Consider the following 19,742-nt stretch of genomic DNA (forward strand, 5'->3'; position numbering starts at 1 on the left):
TGTCTGTAATTAAGAAAATGTCTTCTTTTTATGATTGCCAAAAAGTTCTGTCATCTAGTTCCCAAGGACTTTCCTCATTGCCCCATACCTCTGCTATTTTTGCCTTGCATTTCTCACAACTTCCCTGGAGACTCGAAAAAGGAGAAGGTCTGTACCTATGTGGCATTGTCACTGTTTCTTGCCACCCTCTGTGGTACGTGCGGGGCCTCCCAGCTGCTCACTCAATTCCTCTGCTTTCCAAAACCTTCCTAAATCATCTTGGCAAGAGAGAGTTTCTTCAAAGAATGTTTCAGATGACCTCAAAAATAGGGCATAGTGCAACAGAGGGGGTTAAAACAGAGAAATAAGTGTTCCTTACCCTTCTGATTTGGAAGGAGAGTTTACTCCTCATTCTAGATGGAGCAGCTTAATTCTGGGAGCAGGACTTAGAAAACAGGATGTACCAGTGAGATGCCAAAGAATTTAGTATCACCAGGAGTAGGTCTGTCCACCTTGTCATTAACTATCATCACCTCTTCTCTAATGTCAGATACTGTGAAAGGACACCAGCAGGTTACCATCAAAAGTTCTCTCTTGTTATGCTCTTCTTTTAAAATTAACCATTCCTTTGCAACACTGGTAAACAAATACAACTCAGCTTTAGGAGAGGTTGGCAACTGCTTACTCGGAGTACAGACATTTTAATGAACTAACAAAAAAGTAGGTTGTAGGGTAGGAATCGATATTTTGCACTCAAACTAAATGACCTGGGAGGTGAAGAAACAAGTAAGTGATGAGTTTTTGGTATTTGAGATCTTTAATTAGGCATATACTAACAGTTAGGAGGTGGTTCCTCTCGATGGGATGTGAGGCACCTCAACCTATTAACTCTGTAAATGAATGTTTAAAGGACATTAAAGGAGCTTTGCCAGTGTTTTTCTTTCAACTGTTATCCAAATGAGCAAAGCAGGTTGAAGAATGTGTGAAGTGATTAATTACACTAATTAAAAACACTTTATTTACACTTACTCTATAATTTATCATTACTACTTTTGTCAGTTGATCGAAGGTGAGTGAAGTGTTGTTTATAATTGGTATGGGAGCTAATTAAATGGTCGTTCGAGCACGTTTTGGTCTATTTCCTTTGTCAATTAGAACTGGCATTGTAATAGATGACTGACCAAATGGAGATGTATAGCACAATAGTAGTGCTACACTTTACTACTTACTTGGAGAAGCAAATGGGAAGTCAACTGACTTTATATCTCAAGGAGAAGAAAAAACCCTTCTCCTTTCACTTGCCTGCTATTTTTGTTTGCAACTTCATATGAAAAACTGAGGTAACAAACATGCAATTACCCCATGAAGGGCGACTAGGTAGATGTTTCTGTTGTTTGTACTGTCATTATTTTATCCAATTCAGAGGTAATTATTGCACAGATTTGGAATACTGAATTAATCATACCCTTACCTTGCAATAATTTAGCGCTGTATGTAACTTGTCATTATCTAATATTTATTTTATAATGGAACATCTACGAAATAATATATTATTGAATACTTATTCCACAATAAATTCTGCTCTGTAGTGTAATTAATTAATCCTGTTTCATAATTCAGCCTTTTTATTTGTTTGTTTGCTTGTTTGTTTGCTTTGGAGATTCACCATACTGTTGCCATAGTATTATCTTGGATTGTTAGATACTGTAAAGCTCAAATGTTTGAAGTATTCCCTGAGATACTGCAGTCTAAGGATTAGGACCCAGGAGCAACTTTTCAGATGTTTGACAGGCAGACACTAGGGATAGATTGTCAGTGATATCCCCAAGAGAGCAATTTCTGTGTTCTTTTTGGGAGTTCCTCCTTTACAAGAAACCCACATTCATCTATTTACCTTTGTGATAGCAATGGTGCTACAATGTGAGACAGAAAAAATATAGAGATCTCTGAGTATGTAATGGAATTAATCTACACTCCTGCAACCTTAACTTCCTCTCCTGTAGTTTAAATATGTATCACAAATACTGATTGTACTTAAATATTATCAGACTTCCCCTTGGGAAACTGACCCTAAGAAAAAAGGGGTCCAGCAAGGCTGGACGCACTTTAAGAAGGAAATCTTAATGGTGCAGGAGTAGGCCTTCCCTATATGCCAAAAGATGAGCTGATGGGGAAGAAGACCAGCCTGGCTGAAGAGGGAGCTTTTGCTGGAACTCAGGGGGAAAAGGAGAGTTTACGACCTTTGGAAGAAGGGGTAGGCAAACTCAGGAAGTCTACAAAGATGTCATTTGGACACGCAGAGAGAAAATGAGAAAGGCAAAAGCTCAGGTAGAACTCAATCTATTAACTGCTGTGAAAGATAATAAAATGTGTTTTTATAAACACATTAACAACAAGAGGAGGGCAAAGGAAAATCTCCATCCATTATTGGATTTGGGCGGGAGGGGGAACATTGTCACCAAGAATGAGGAAAAGGCTGAGGTATTTAATGCATTCTTTGCCTCAGTCTTTATCAGAAAGACCAGTTATCCTCAGGACAAACTGAGCTGGTAGACAGGCACGGGGAGCAGAACAGACTTCCTGCAATGCAGGAGGAAGCTGTGAGTGACTTCTTGTGCCACACAGACACTCACAAGGTATATGGGGCAGGATGGGATTCACCAGAGGGTGCTGAGGGAGCTGGCAAAAGAGCTCACCAAGCTCAAGATTGCTTGTAGTCCCTGAAAAATGAACTTGTGTTTTTTCATGGTCACATTGACTGGTCTCAAACGTATCTTCTAGTTTGTATGCTTTATTTAGAGCTTTGCTATTTACAGGTGAGCAGCCACTACTCTATTCTACAGTTGCTTGGGCTTATTTAAAATTCTAGGTTTATTTAAAGTATGTCTCTCTCAAATAACTTTGTAATTATTGAAATGTATGTACGTTTTAATTGTTCATTACTGCTTGTTAAGGTACAAAATAACAGCTGCTAAATAAAACCAGTATTTTAGTGAACTTCAAACTATGTGCCAAATTTTTTACATTCTTTTTTTCAAGGGATTGGATAAGTTTCTTTAAGTGCATGACAGTGTTTAAACTAAATGGTGCAGGGAACCCATGTATGTGTTTCTAGCTGGCAATGTAAATCCCCTAGTGAGCCACAGTAATATGAAAGCAGCATTTGAAAGCCAGATGCAATGAAAATTTAAACATATTGCATTCATAGCATGTGATAGTTTAATCATTATTTAAGCTTTAGAAATGTCACAGCATAATTACTTTCAGAATGAGTACAAACACTTTCATGCACAAAAAATGCTTTCTTCTTGCAACTTTTGCTTCTCATGGGGAAGTTAGGCTTTTGTGAAATTTCTGAACTTGATCTTGTTCATCACTTGATCACAGAAAAATACTCAGTGAAAATTCAAAATCCAAAAGATTGAAATAAACCCTACAGATCTTTATAGAACTAAGCATGTATTTTCTTTATCCTCTTAAAATAAAAAAAATGAACCTGTGAAACTATTTCTTTCATTAAAGAAATTTTACATCAAAACCAGTTAAATGGAAAATGCTAAATAAACCCTATTTACAGAGCCAGGGAATGGAAAGTAGCAAAGGCTGGATTTATATGCACCCATAGATGATGAAATTCAGCTCTCCTGTGGATGTGATACATTTTTACCGGCCTCACAGCATACATGGAGCTCTACCTCCTTCTGTACTTGTAAGGAAAATACAGGGCCCAGAACTTACTTGATTTTGCAGTATGAATTGTGTTGATATGTAAAATACTGTCAAAAACTCAGTCTACATTTAGATGTAAGCACTTCCTCTTAACAGAGCCTACTATGATTTGTTTATAATATGAGCGGTTCAGGTTGGATTTGGAAAATAGCCGTTATAATGGTTCTGCCATTTCTGAGAAATAGGCTAGAGGAAGAAATACTCTGCATGTAATTCAGGGGTGGGGTTGTTTGCACATTTTCTAAGTGGAAATCTTTTTGGAACGGTTCTGCATCCTCATAGCAAAGACTTGAAGGTCATAAAAACTGCCTTTGTATCAGCAATGTACTGGAAATTATTTCTGGTAAATTCATTGGAATTTTTTCATTGTGATTCTGTTTAAAACTGAACGTGATGCATGTTTTGTAGGAGCAAAAGCACTGTAATCATTTCACATCTCTTAAGGCTTGTGTGACCTTTTGTGCTCTCATGAGCTTGTTAGGGGTAACCAGAAGATGAACCTGCCATCCCTGCTCAGCCACTGAGTATGCTATAGATGGCAGCTGCTGGATTGAAGGTAACCTATGCAATGGCCAAGGTATAATAACCCTTTATTTTCCTCTTCTATTTCACTTCCTGGGCCCAGACACTGAAAGAAGCTAATATCAGTGAAGACAGAGAGAGGATTAAGTGTGTATTCTTTAATGTAGCTCTCTCTGTATCATAGAATGACAGAATGGTTTGGGTCAAAAAGAACCTTTTAGATCATTTAGTTCCAACCCCCAGCCATGGATTGGGACATCTTCAACTAGACCAAGTGCCTCAGGGCTCCATCCCACCTGGCCTTGAACACTTCCAGGGCTGGGTTATCCACAGCTTCTTTGGACTACTTGTGCCATTGTCTCACCACCACAGGGAAGAATTTCTTCCTAGCAGCTAATCTAAAGCTACTCTGTCAATGTGAAGGCATTGCTGTCACTACATGTCCTTATAAAAACTCTCTCTCCATCTTTCTTGTAGGTTCCCTTCAGGTGCTGGAAGGCCACAATTAGGTCACCCTGAAGCCTTTACTTTTCCAGACTGAACAATCCCAATCCTCTTAGCCTTTCATCATAGGAGAGGTGCTCCATCTAACTTAGTGACCCTCCCCTGGACTTGCTCCAACAGATGGTCTTCCTGTGCTGGGGGCCCCAGAGCTGGATGCAGCCCTGCAGGTGGAGTCTCACTAGACAAGAGAGGCAGAATCCCGTCCCTCCCCCTGCTGGCCAGTCTGCTTTGGATGCAGCCCGGGATAGGATTGGCTTTCTGGGCTGTGAGTGCACATGGCTGGGTCATATCCAGCCATTCCAGCACTCCCAAGTCCTTCTGGGCAGGGCTGCTCTGGATCTGTTCATCCCCCAGCCTGTGTTGATACCAGGGGATACCCCAGCCCTGGAGCAGCACTCTGCACTTGGTCTTGTCAAACCTCATGAGATTCCCATGGGCCCACTTCTCAAGCTTGTCCAGGTCCCTCTGGATGGCAGCTCATCCTTCAGGTGTGGCAACTGCACCACTCAGCTTGGTGTCATCTGCAAATCTGCTGCAGGTGCACTTGATTTGTGTGTGGAAAAATGGGGAAATTTGCTAGATGCATGTGGTAAGCTAAATCACTTCTAAGTGAACCTAATGGAGATTAGAACATGTTTTAGTTTCACAGAACTACTAAATAATTGTGGAAAGTGCCAGTGTTCATGGTCCTGACATGCCCTTCAGTCTGGCAGCTGCAGTTTAGGCTTGCTGCCTGTACTTGGCTCTCCTGCTGTGCAGTGCTGTGGTGGGGAAGATAAGATAGCTGAAAAATGGATGTCAAAGATTCAATGGGATCAGGGTGTGTCCTGCATGATGAGAACAATTATTATTTTCAAGCCTGCCATCCAACCCTGCAGGCACCGAAGTATTACATCACTCTGTGTACAGGGCAGTGGCAGTAATCAATACATCTAATGTGCTGGGGGCTCAGAGGGGGACAAGTTAGCATTTCCCAGGCAGAAGGACTGGATATAATTAAGAGAAATAAACAAGGCTTATCCTTAGGGGAAAAAAACCCCTCATCAACTATTCTGAATTGGAAAGCAGGAGTTCTTTATCAAATAGTACAGTTGGATTTGTTCAGGCATAGAATTTCTTTACCAGTCAAAACCATACATTTCTTGCAAAGAAAACACTGTGGTCTGTTGCTTGAACGTGGTGACTGAGTGGTAAGAAAGCAAAATAATGCATGTATTTTTATTACTGAAAAGTCAAATTCTGAAAATCTGAAGCCAGGTCCACCTGATAATTTCAAGACTCGCTTGACAGATAATGCAGGTATGTTCATTCACTGAGGCTTTCTGATTGCTCTCAAATCCTGTCTCCACAGGACCCAGCCTCCTCTCCCAGAGTGCACTCCAGCTCAATTCCAAACCTGAAGGATCCTTCCAGTACTCAGCCAGCTACCACAGCAACCAGACCCTGGCCCTGGGTGAAACAGCGTCCGCCCAGCTCCCATCCCGCAGCAGTCAGGCCAGAGGTGCCATCCAGAGCTACAGCCAGGTACGTGTCCTAAGCAATCATGGTCTTTCACACCTGAAATTGTGTGGAGTAGCTCCCAGGAAGGAGCTGTTTGGTGCTTCCCACACCTGAAATTCTGTGTTTACTTTCTTGTCTTGTTCAACACACCTGCAGCAGGGTGGAGTTACCATCTTGATTTTCGCAAATCTCCGGTGGGTCGACTTGCATAGTAATAAAGTAATCCTGATTAACAAGGAGATCTGAATGCCAGATATACTTGCTTGCATATATATTTTGGTAATAGCATGTTCAAGCATTTAATTTTCACAGCAAATTTCTGTGACTGTGCTGATTAGGAGTCCATCCTAAAGTCTAGGACCTGCCAGCATTTGTCTGAGCACATTACTGAAAACAGTAAGTGCCAAGAAACAGAAACAAAGCCAGATGTGAAACCTGCCTGGGATACCATGCATCACGTGGTGGTATGGCCTCATCTCAAGTATAGGAAACATTTTTTTCATCACATATTGTAGGAAAGTCACCTCTATATTTGAAACATTTTGAAAGATTGTCTCAGATACTCATGAAAACTTTGTAAATCCCTCTACCTGTCTGAACCATCCCTCCTCACTCTGAGATGCAATCCTCTCACCAGTGTTTTTCGCTGGGACATCAAAGCCTCTCAGTAGAATGTTAAGCTTCAGTTTAGACAAAAATTTCAAGAAGCGTTCGTGCCTCTGTACATAAACAAAGTCTAACTGGGTTGTACTGGTCAGCACAGGCTATTTTCTCTGTTTAGATGCTAACCTTCCTAGCAAAGCAGGTCATCTCAGTGTGATACCAGGACATTTTGCAGTTCAGAATTCTGTAAAAGAGAGTAGTTATTTGAATTTCAAAGCCTTAAGTTGCTAAGAGATTTCAAGTATTAGAGTCATTGCAGAGTTTGTGGGATACTGAGAGACATACAATATTCTATTCTCTCAATTTGCTCAGAAAAGTTCCCTATTCTCCAAGACTGAAAAATGAAATAAAGCACAGTTAAATTGAATTTCAAATTGGGTAGGTGCTTTTTTTTTTTTTTGGTAATATATATATACAGACTCTTTTACACTGGAAAAGACCTCTAAGACCAGAGTTCAAATATTAACCCAGCACTGGTCATGAGTGAATCTGTCCCCAGCTGCTACATCTGCATGTCTTCTAAATACCGTCAGGAATGACATACTTGACAACCTTTTCAGTGAAAAAAATTCTTCCTGATGTCCAACCTGAACCTCACCTGGTGCAGCTTGAGGCCATTTCCTCTTGTCCTGTTGTTCGTTGCCTGGGAGAACAACCTCCACCTTGGTACAGCCTCCTTTCCGGCAGTTGTAGAGAGCAATGAAGTCTCCCCTGAGCCTCTCTTTCTCCAGTCTAAACAGCCCCAGCTCCCTCAGCTGTTCCTCATATGACTTGTGCTCCTTTAAACTCTTTGCCAGCTCTGCAGCCCTTCTCTGGACATGCTCCAGCACCTCAATGTCTTTCTTGCATTGAGACATCCAAAACTGGAGATATGATATGATATATGATATGATATATGATATATGATATGATATGATATGATATGATATGATATGATATGATATGATATGATATGATATGATATATTAACTCACCAGTGCTGAGTACAGGGGGACAACCACTGCCACTGTCCTGGCCACACTATTGCTGGTCCAGGCCAGGATGCCACTGGCCACCTGGACACAGGCTGGATCATTTTCAGCCAGATGAAACACCCCCATGTCCTTTCCCACTGGGCAGCTTTCCAGCCAGTCTTCCACCAGCCTGTAGAGCTGTATGAGGCTGTTGTGCCACAGTGCAGGACCCAGCACTTCACCTTGTTAAACCTCATGCAGCTGGCCTCAGCACATCCATCCAGCCTGTCCAGATCCCTCTGCAGAACCTGCCTACCCTCCAGCAGATTAACACTCCCAGCCAGCTTGGGTTTTTTCTGCAAACTGATTGAGGGTGCACTCCATCCCTTTGTCCAAGTCATTGATACAGATATTAAACAGCACAGATCCCTGGGGAGTTCCACTTGTGGCAGGCCACCAACTTGATGCAGCCTTTCACGACCATTCCCTAGGCTTGGTCACCCAGGCAGTTTTTTACCTAGTAAAGAGTGCCCCTAGCCATGCCATGGGCTGCCAGTTTCTCCAGGTGAAAATAGTGTGATCCAGAGTTGTGCTTTTTAAAAAGCACCATACCCGGGGGGTTAGTCTGAAAGACTGTGATGCAGTCTTTAAGGAGACTAGAAAAAATAGGATGATGGAAATACAGCAGGTTACCTGAGAGCAACAGAAACAGAAAGTAGAAGTGAGAGAGAGGGGAAGGAGAAAGATTTTTTTTTTTTAAAGGCACAAAGGAAAATTGTACAGTTTTGTAGATATTAGAAATAGATACAATAATATAAATTTTATTATATTAATTGATAGAAAAAGATGAATTTATGAAAGGGGAAAAATAATGATCTGGATCTTTATCATTGAAATTACACTGATCAGACATTGCTTAGGTCTGAGAAGCTCTCATGAGCCATCAACTTGAGAGAACTGATTCACTTCAGAAAGGTATTAGTAAGTTATAAAGGCAACATTTCCAATCCTTTGTTTTTCTTGGTATGAGAGGACAGAAAGTAGATTTTCTTCTTACTTTCCTCCACATTGTAGGGTAGGTATTCCTGGAATAGGAATAATGGTTCAGAGAACTTAGTAATTTTTCACACCATGGTGCTGCAAAGGAAGCCTGACAACTTTGGATGAATTAAAATATATTTTGAAAATACTAACAAACTACCATATAAACTATGAATTAATACCATTAAAAGTAAATAAAAGACGTAAACAGGAGAAGGAAAAGTCAAAATTAAAAAATTCTGAATATGACCATTGCTGATCGTTCAATTAAAGGGAAAAAATGTCAATCCTAAGAATTGTTTTGCTATACTTATTATCATTAAAATAAGCCTCAGGAGCTGAAGCTTCTCAGATTGGGATAATTTCCTTTGGTATTTGTGTGCAAGGAATATAGCTATCTCTCAACATGAATGATAGTCCAAATGCTTGCAAAATAAATGTAAATTGTCCCAAGGCCAGCTGTGACAGCAAGAACAATTTGTGAGAATGCAATTGTATAAAAAAGAGAAACTAATTAGTCTTGGGACTTCCTGTATAGTGTTGCAAAGTGCAATCTAACATTTTTGTCAATTTGGTGGAGTTTATTATAGATCATAGAGTTTTTCCAATGCTTTGCCTACTTTAGAACACAAAACTTTTATCTTCTAAATACTACTGGGATAGAATTTCATAGCAAAAATTGTTCCTGTGGCAGGGAATTACTCTGCTTCCCTACTGATAACTGCTTTTCAAATTCAGTGTCCAACCAGGTTTAGTGCAACCTTGAGAATGATCATCTTATGTTGCAGAGATATTAAGAGTATAAAACACAGCATGTACTAAAAAGAGTGTTTTTCCACATGCTCTGCCATGTGTTTGCAAGGGGACAGGAAAGGAAGTTTACGTTCTGTATAAGGACTTATTTAGCTGTTGGTAACAGTGCAGTCTTTTTAGAGGCTGTGGCAGCAACACGGGTAAATCCCTATGTGTGTGTTATCTTGTGTACCTGATCCTTTTGGACTGAATAAGCTGGCACAGAATTGGAAAACCTAAAAAAAAAAAAAGTAGATGGAAATTAAAGGTGATTTAAAAATCTTGAAAACCCATTTTACAGTTAGTGTTCTAACTTGTCTCCTTTTTCCTATAAACAAGTTGTAAGTTTGTTGTTCATCAGACCACCAAACCTCACTAGCAAATGAGTGCTAGAACGCATTAAGTTTTCAAGCAGAAACTGCATACTGGCCACAAGGCAACAGGCTGCTTGATAACCTACCCAGACAAAAGCTAAAATGAAGATTTCCCTTCCAGTAGGTATGTCTGATGACAATATGTTTAAATCTAGATTCCAAATATAAACATAAGAATTTTTCTGTCATAAAGGAAACAAGATGAAATCTTAAGGTACATTACTCTTATTATGGCACTTGGAAAACAATTCACTAGTAGAAATTATGGCAGTGGAAATCTGCAATGCTGGTTTGATTCTACCATAGGTAATGATTGTAGCTTCCACTGCTGCTTTAAAAACGGAGATGGACCATCTCTGGACACTCTGAAAAGATCTCACACAATTCTATTTGTGGATGTAGAAGACTACAATTACTTACCTTCATCTATATGTATGACCTTTGAGAGCAGGATCAGGTAGGCTGACAAATTTTCCTGGTAGTGCTGGAATTTTAGAATGGAACAATGGAATAAAATCAGGAGAAAGATGTAATAGGCCATATTTGAGGGATCCAGAGGTATAGTCTGCCATCTGTTACTGTATAAGAGCATTTGAACATAGGTAGCATCCTCCTAGTCAGGTCAGGAACTTAAATATGACATTAAAGCAGTCCTGCAGAAGAAAGGCCTTTCTATAGGTCCTGCCCAAAGACTGAAGGGTGCATCCCAGGACTAGAGAATGCTATGCAATTTCCATACCCTCTTCTACCCTTTGTTAAGAGCGTTGACAGAGGCATCGGACCGCAGCATAGTGATGCCTTGAGTGAAGCCTTATAGAAGGTTCTTTGGGCTGACAGGAAAAAAAGTAGCCCTCAACAGACTGGCAAGTCCAGCAGTCTGAAAAAGGTCACAGGAACACTTAGACTGTGAAACTGAACTTTCACCCACGGAATGTCTCTAGAAAACCCTAGTAAAGATGAACAAGTTTTCTGCCTAAAGCTACCAACACACACCAGTATTTAAAAGCCACAGGGGGCTGGAGGAAGATTTTCCACACAACTTGGAAAATCCTCCCTAAAATCAAGAGAAAGGGTCTCCTCATGAACCACAGTGTACTGTATATGACTATGTTAGTATTCAGCAGATGTGAGTTTGTTTGAGATTTTAAGGGTGAAGAGATCCAGCGAGCAAAACGGGCTGAAAATTGGTGCTGCCATTTACTGCTAAACTAAAGTTCATCCAGACACCTAAGATGGGCATGCAGAGACATATTCAAACCTCTGGGAGCAATCTCCAAGAATCAATATACTGATTCATAATTTGCAGCTGACCCAAAACTTTCACTTTGTCTAGCCATTTTTAAATTCCTTATCCATGAAAACTTTTCTGCAGAATAAGTAAGTCAACACAGTTATTTGCCCCTCTCAATTCTACTCTATAGAGCAGAAATCTTCTGTTGCAGTCTTTTATTTACTCTTTCTTGGTTAAAGTTAAAAGTTAAATTATCAGTTGGACTTTAAAAAGAAAACAAAAGAAAAAAGCCCAAAAAACAACAAAACATCCCCACAGACGAACAACCAAACAACAACAACCCCCTCCCAAAACAAACAAACAAACAAACAAACAAAAAACGACAAAAACACCCAACCCCCCAAAAAATAATTTCCTGGAATTCAGAGCATTAAATGCTTGAATGAACAGGCAAACAACAGTTAGACTGTTCTATAGTCTCCTATAACCTAACTGGATATCCCTAATACTTTTCTGAATGAAGCTTTAAAGATACTGTTTTGTATCAGTAGAAAATGATCTTAGTAACATTAAATGGGAAAGAAAATATTTTTATAGCCGTGTTAATTTCTCATGGTTTTTTTTCACACATTCCAGCTTCCAGAAATGATATACCAGAATCCATATATTGAATCCAAGTAAGCAAGGCTGCGTTTTGTTGGCATGCCAGGGAAATTAAACCCCTAGGTCTTGGAATAGATATTCATAGGGCTGTAGTAAGAAAGTCCATGATTTTTATTCACATCTATGAAACAGGCTTGATGGTAGAGAATATAATTACTGAGAAGCAAATATGCTCTTAGTTTATCATCTTAAACACAGTTTTGTTATCAGTTTGACCAAAAAAAAATTAATAAATGGAAAAAATAAGGGAAAAATATCATTGTAATTCATTCTTCTGTATAAAGTATGTCACATTGCAGAGTGAACAATGACGTGTCTTTATATCTGTCTTAAGCCACAGACAGGGAGAAACACAATGAAAAACTAAACCACATTTTGTCTCTGAAAACGTGTGGAGAATGTTACTGCACACTTGGCCCTTTGAAAAAAAAACCTAAGAACCTCATGGTACATTTAAGACAGGTCTGAGATTAGTCACATCCTAGAAAATACTGCATGCTAATGTTTTCATTGCAATCTGTTCATCCATAAGTTCTCTCCTTCACACAGAGCAAATGCTTAGCTTTTTAGGAAGTGCTATACACTGCACTTTTAATTTAGCATTTAATTATTGTGAACCACCACTACACCTTGTTTCCTATAACAAATCATCATGAAATAGGATTTTTTGGGTTTTTTTGAATTAGTACTTGCAGAATGCCTGCAGCTTTATAGAGATTTATTAGGAATATGGCATAATACTGGTTTACTTGAAATTAATTAGTCTAAATCCTTGACACATGAAGCAGTGTAGAAGTAGATTAGGAAAAGAGATTTTGTATATATGATGACAGTGCTTGCCTAAAACCCTTAGGATCAACAGCAAACTGTTAAAGTTACCAGTATGTTGAAGAAGTAACTGGTGCTCTGGTAACATTACAGACAACAGTGTTTAGTACAATATTATTATTATGCCACTTAACAGTCCAAAAAGTAAAATTTATTAACAAATATCAATTGATAATGTAGCTAGTTTGAATGACATTTTGTTATGTACAGAATTTGCTTTGTCCATGTTGTCTTAAAGCATGCCAGCCTGTTTTTGTTTAATGAAAGTTGTTACCATATAGTCTAAACCTGGAAAATGAGAACTGTACTCCTGTCAAATAGACTATTGGACAGTCAGCTGAAGATTAGTCCTTCTTTAAAGCATATACGGTAAGTAGCTCAGCATGAAAGCAGCTTTTAAAAGTTGACTGATGTTCCCACAGTTTTCCTTCATGGTTTTTGTTAGGAGCCTTTCAAATAAGCAACTTGAGCTTGTTGACCATTTATGAAAATGTCAAGGCTTGTACTTAAAGCTGTGGTGTTTGTTTCTTTCTGCTGCAATCTGAACAGTCCAGGTCAAAAGAGAGCAGCTACTTCCATCTGTGAGCCCCTTTCTCACCTGGCAGTCACCATACAGAGCACCTGGAGGGGAGCAGTTTACATTTCATTTATGTGCAAAGCCATTGCTCTGTGAGGTGCAAAACCTCTCAAAGCCAGGGAGGTTTGCATCTGGCAGTGCTTTCTTGAGAAGCCTGAACAATGTCAGTGGTGGTAGCTTCTTCCATGCTACTACCAACTGGAAGCGAAGCTCCAGGAGGAGTTTTTCCAAAGCATTGTTTCTTGTCTTTGTCTAGGAAAATACATATTCTTCCCCCAGCTACAAAGCATTTAAAATGAGAGGCAGGCTCCAAAAGTGGGAAAAAACGAAAAAAAAAAAACCAAACAAACAAACAAAACAAAAAAAAGAGAGAGACAGAAACATTTCCAGTGGGCATACATAGGAAGAAGTACAGATTTCTGGCATTTTGAATCTTGTTTATTTTTTGCTCCAATTAGTTATGTTGTCCTCAGTCCCTGACCAAATATTTTATTGACTATCCTAGTACAGATGATAAATTTCCTACCAGGAACATGGCACTTTTGCCCACTTGTTTCTTTTTTGTAGGATGCTACTGGAAAACCACATTGCTATTCAGTGTATAACAATGCTGCTGTTGGCATTCACCTCTTTGAATTGAGTCACAAAATTCATTACTCACATTCTAAAGCTTCTTCTGGCTAAAGGAAATCAGTAGCTGAGAGGTGTGCCTGTGTGTTTGGGCAAAGAACTGGTCAGACTATGCTGTCAACTCCGAGGATCCAGAGCACTTTCTGAGGTCTCAAGTAAATCCCCTGCATAACCAGAAAAAAAATAGTATCTGAATCCAACAGTGCATCTTCCAACAGAGCGCTGAGCTCTCACTCACTGCGGGGTGCAGTTATGAGAGGATTTTAATGTTACCAGACTCACAGAGACTAAGATCGCCGATAAAAAGAAAAAAAAAAAAAAGGGGGAGCCGCCTGTGTGTGAGGGTGAGCTCCATCCTCTGTGGCTTCAGAAGCGGCTCAGGCACAGAACCGAAATTTTCTCATAAGCAGCATCCTCCGACGATTTTCTCTGGCTCCTTCTTCCCAGCCCCCCTCAATTACTGGTCTTACGGGGGACTCGGCGCTGCCTTGCCCGCGGCCAGCGGGTCGGTGCAGGCAGCTTTCTCCCTCCTTCCCTATGCAGATTCCCCGCTGGCTGCGGCCCAGGGAAGCGCCCGGCCCCGGCAGCTCCTCCCGTACCCCCCGCCCCCTTCGTGCCGCGTAACTAAGTACGAGGCGGCCGCTTCCCGTGCTGCCGGGGGAGCTTGGCGTGCACCGGCCCGGCTTCCCCTCCTTGCAGCCCTCTACCGGGGCCGGGGCCACCGGAGGCAGCGAGCGCTTGGTGCGGTGCCGCTCCTCTTAAGGACACAGATTGCTGCAACCGAGGAAAGTTACTCGATTAAAGGCTTTTCCGAGGCTTCGGCCGCCCTTCTCCAATGTATGTAGAATAAAGGGGCGCGGGTGTACATATCTGTGTTTATGTACGTACGTAAGTATTTGAGCCGGGGCTAAACCCTGCCTGGTTTAGGGGTCGGCAGGCGAGCGCGTCCCGGAACCGGAGCCCCGGAGCGCTGTGCCCCACGGCCAGGTGCCGCCTTCAGCCGTCGGGAGGAGTTTTGACGCCTCTCGGCCCGAGCCGGCGGCTGTTTTTTTCCCTGAAAACGCTTTAGCAGATTACGGTCTCCCGTAATCCCGCGGGCGCCGGCCTGCTTCGAGGTCAGAGAAGGGGCTGCGTGCGGCCGGGGAGCTGCTCCGGCCGGCGGGCCCGCACCGCCCCGCGCAGGGCAGGGGGAGCCGGGGCCCCGCCGCCGCTGACGCCTCTGCCTTTCCTTCCCGCAGCAGGGCCCGGGGGGCCGCGGCGCCCACCCGGGCGGCCCGGAGCCGCCGCCGCCGCCCGCCGCCCCGCAGCCGCGGGAGCCCTTCGCGCCCAGCCACGGCAGCGCCTTCCACCTGCCCGAGCCCCAGCACGCCGCCGCGCTCTACTACGCCAGCTCCACGCTGCCGGCGCAGCGGGTGAGCTCCCCGCTGCCCGCCCAGCCCGGCGGCTCCCCCACCAAGCTGCCGCGGGCCGGCTCCGCCGCCGAGGGCGCCGCCTACGCCACCGCGCAGCGCCTCTCCTCCCCGAAGCAGTCCCCCAGCCGCCTGGCCAAGTCCTACAGCACCAGCTCGCCCATCAACATCGTCGTCTCCTCGGCGGGACTGTCGCCGTCCCCCATCCGAGTGACCTCCCCGCCCACCGTCCAGTCTAACATTTCCTCCTCTCCTATCCACCAGTTAAGCTCCACCATCGGCACTTACGCCACCCTGTCGCCTACCAAGCGGCTGGTTCACGCTGCCGATCAGTACAGCAAGCACTCCCAGGAGCTGTACGCCACCGCCACCCTGCAGAGACCCGGCTCCCTCGCAGGTAATACCGCGGCCGGCAGCGCCTCGGGTCCGCGGCGGGGGAAGGGGCTGCGAGGGGCGGCGGGAGGCGGGGTGGCAGGGCCGCCGGCTGAGGACGGGAGGGAGGGAGGGAAGGAGCGAGCGGGGGCTGTTGGACAGGAGAACGGTACTTGGGGAAATGCGGGTGGGTTTCCTCCCGGGTCGTGCCCGGAGAGGCCGCCTGCCGCCGCTTGAGCGAAGTACCTGAGTTGTCCCGGCTCGTCCCGCCTTGCCGGCGCCGGGCAGGTGTGCGCGCTGCCGGGGGTGCGGGGCTCGCCGCGCTCCCTGCGGTGACCCGCGGTGCGGGTGGGGGCTTTGTTACTATGGCGAATCTCTTCTCTGCCGCGATCAGAACCTCTGAGCCTTTTGCAGGGAATCTCTCTTCCCCGGATTTACAGGCGGCTCAGGCGTACCTGACAAGTTTGGGGTTACTTAGCAGGAACTCGCGGTACACCGAGTCGTGCCGTGTAAGAGGTAGTGGTGATTTGGCTCCGAGTGCTCTTTGGGGAACAGGCTGTTTTAATGTCTCTGTAAACGCAGACTTTGAGCAGATCCTAGAAGTGAGACGCTGGTGCGCTGTTCTCTAAACCATCTCTTTGCTAAACTGAGCATCCTTCAAGGGTGGGTTTTTTGTGTTCTCAAAATTTCCAGTTTCATTGCTATAGTAACAGCTGCTATGCTCTTATGTTCTCTTGTGTGACATAAATAGATTTGAAGATAAATAGGATACATAAAGAAGTTAGGCTGAGTTTATAAGTTAGGTACACAAGTTTCTTACTGGAGTGAAGACCTCACCCCCCCTTTCTCCTCTCACCCACCTCCCCTCCCCCACTCCAGCTGTTGTTGGCATCCTATATAATTCCAGTGTGTCTAAACACACAGATGGAATTAACTAATAATAAAACACAGTTTTGATCTATCTCCTTGTAAGAACTGTTTGCTGGATTGTTTTCCTATTTAAAGGGCAGTGGTTTTTAAGCTTTCTATATATATATATATAAAACACCGTATTTTAATTTCTAAATTAATAAAGTAACAGTATTATTAAATTAACATAAAATTCAAGATCTTGGGATCTCACATCAAGCCTGTTGTCAAATACTGACTCTCAGAATAATAAGTGGTTTATTTAGCAATTATATTAATGCAACATCTTCCTGCTGTAGTCCAGCATACTGTTGGCCACAAGTATTAAATACTGCCTTTGTACAGTGGAAATTTAGAATTGCACCAGACTTTCTATTTTAGGGAGTTTTCTAACTTCATCCTATAGCAAGAGTTTGAGTCTAAAAAGGCATGGATGGAACTGTCAGCATCAAAGGGAAAAAAATCAATTTAAAACTTACATACCTGTGGCTATGAGCTATTAGTATTTCCCTGCTTTTTCTTATGTTTTTTCTAGCATAGAAGTCTTTGTTTTGGGAAGTTTCTAACAGGCACAGTACTTTTTTCCTGTTTATGGACTGTTAGCGTTGGAATTTGTGTTGTATTGGGAGTTTGGTTTTGGTTATCTTTGAGAAGGCATCTTTATAGTGTTGCAGCATCAAATCTGTCATGGTATCTTAGTGCAAAACTTCTTTATGTAGGGGATAAGGTCCAGCATCAGGACTCTGAAGTGCTACAGAAGCTGTTAGTCCTGAGGTAGATCCAAGTTGAAACGTGAGTTTAGGGGGCTTCTTGGTCAATAATGCTTCTAGAGAAATTCCTAATACTATTTTCTACTCTGTTTTGAATAAAAGTTAAGGAGCTGACATTCATTTTCTTGGATTACTTTTAAATGAAAGCTTTTGGTAAGACTCCTGCATCTTGCATAACCTGTATCTTTTTAAAGCCTGCTGCAGGGCGTTGCCTGATTTACTGATTTATGGCTTTGGTGAAGGAAAAAACCTATAGAGGATACATGCATTTAGGAAATGGCTGCTGTATTTTTATATGGATTTTCTTATGGGAGGGAAGTAGTGACTGACCAATTGAGTTTGCTGTTGAGTTTGTAAAAATTGATAAAGCAACACTAACTTTGCCAAGTGTTGGGCTGATCAGAACAAACCTAACAATCTACTGGATCACTCCTCTCTTAGGGATTTGGTTTTAAGATATGCAAAAACCCTCGTTGTTTTATTTTAGAAAAATCGTGTAACTTGAGTAAGTATTAGGTGACAGACCTGGAGAGAGAGAGTACTGCTACTGGAAAGACTCAGTGTAAGCAACAGTCTGTTAGTAAATACCCTTTCTTTTTTTTTTTCCGTAGTGGTGACATGCCTTTCAAGTAGTCCTTGAAAGGAGCTCTATCACATGATCCATTCTTTTGCAAAGGTTTCCTTTTGTGCGCTCCTACCCCTTATTTTCCACTGTCATTCTTATGCATGTTCCTTCTGGCCTCCCTGCCATCCCAGAGTTACACATTTGCTAGCAGTGTTAATTGCCTGACTAATCTTCTAGACTTTCACTGGATTCACTGAAGCCAATGGACTACTCACAGGCTTTAAATTACCATATGCTTTAGAGTTAGCCAGGATCAGATGTTACAGATACTACTAAGGCAACCTTAATTTCTTTTTTTTTTTTTTGTAAGCATTTTTGCTCAGATTGGGTTTGGAATTTGAGCTCTAAGTATATTATATTTTCACAAGAGTTTTTCAATCATTGTGTCAGAAATCAAACCTATTGAGAAGGAGAGCAAGCAATTGTATTTTGAAAAGCTAATGTTCAATAAATAGTGGTTTTGCTTCTTGCTCAAAACATCCAAAGATGAGTTTAAGTTTTTTGGAAATTTTGAGAGAGAGAGGAGGAAGAATAGAGAACAGTTGTCACATTGCACTGATTGATGGTTTGCCTGCTGTGATTAATGTGAAGTTGCATTGCTATGTATGTGTCATCAGAGGGATGATGTTATACTAAGTAATCTTTTTTTATACCTGGCAATGAAAAAATAAGTATTTGTAGTAATTACTAGAAACAAAAATAATGCATTTATTTTAATTATTTTTGCATGATACTAGAAATTTGTCCTGGAGCTATCTAGTTCATGAATACTACTGGGTTTCAGTGTGCTAAACGAGCCAAACTCTGTCAGTGCCAGACTTAGATATTTAAAAGAGAAGACATTCAGATAAGATCAAATAAAAAAAAATCAAATAAGAAGTTGCATGGGTGGCCAAAATCATAATCTGTGTGAGATTTAACTGAGGAGATGACATTATTTATATTAATTTCCTAAAAATTCGATTATGAAACAACTTGAAATTACAAGAATGGTAATTCTTAGACTTCATCCTGAATTTCAAATGAGACATACAACAGCGTGCAATGACTCAGTTTTAACCGAGTAACCTTAGAAACGTCTTCAGAAATGGCTTTTAGTCTAGTTATATTTGAGCTGCTGCCATGCCAAGTGTGTGTGTATGGGTGTGTGTGTGTGTGTACATGTGTATATAGTGGCTCTGGTGAGTGTACATTTGCTGTGTTTATTCTTAGTCTAGCTGCTTCATTGCTATGATCTGCAATTACAGTTTTAGAAGTAGTTTTCTGCTCTGCACTGCTCCAAAGCATATTCGACCGTCTGTTCAAGCAGCGATCCAAATCCAGAAAGTACAGTTTGTAAATACCTTCTTGCAGCTTCCGCACCTGGGCTGAGCTTCGGAGTGCTGCTGGGAGCCAAAGTCACCAAAGCAGCCCATATTGCCTGGAAGGTGGAGTGTGTAGGACAGCAGGCAGCAGAAACATGGGAAAACTCTTTCAGGAGGCAGGTCATAGCACAGGTGCTCACTCTTCATGCTCTTCTGAAGCATCTCCTGCTGGGGAGAATCAGACAGACAGTACTAGAGGAGTAGTGATATTAATAGTAGTTTATTTAGGAGCAAAGGGAGAAGGAGGCAGTCAGAGTGTGGTGTTCAGGTGGTTTGTGCCTCTGGTTATGTGGCTAGGAGCAGCCCC

At 42.2% G+C, this 19,742-nt stretch overlaps 1 protein-coding gene across 1 annotated transcript in view; it reads left to right on the plus strand.

Annotated features, from left to right (window-relative positions):
- Positions 1-19,742, plus strand: part of CTNND2 (catenin delta 2) — a 506,399-nt gene that overhangs the window by 223,218 nt on the left and 263,439 nt on the right. Inside the window, exons 5-6 of the mRNA XM_062503028.1 lie at positions 6,086-6,258; positions 15,228-15,792. Coding sequence (XP_062359012.1) covers positions 6,086-6,258; positions 15,228-15,792 — 738 coding nt within the window. The remainder of the gene's footprint in view (positions 1-6,085; positions 6,259-15,227; positions 15,793-19,742) is intronic.

The sequence above is a fragment of the Cinclus cinclus genome, chromosome 1, assembly GCF_963662255.1.
Source record: "Cinclus cinclus chromosome 1, bCinCin1.1, whole genome shotgun sequence".
In the NCBI taxonomy this organism is placed as follows: domain Eukaryota; kingdom Metazoa; phylum Chordata; class Aves; order Passeriformes; family Cinclidae; genus Cinclus; species Cinclus cinclus.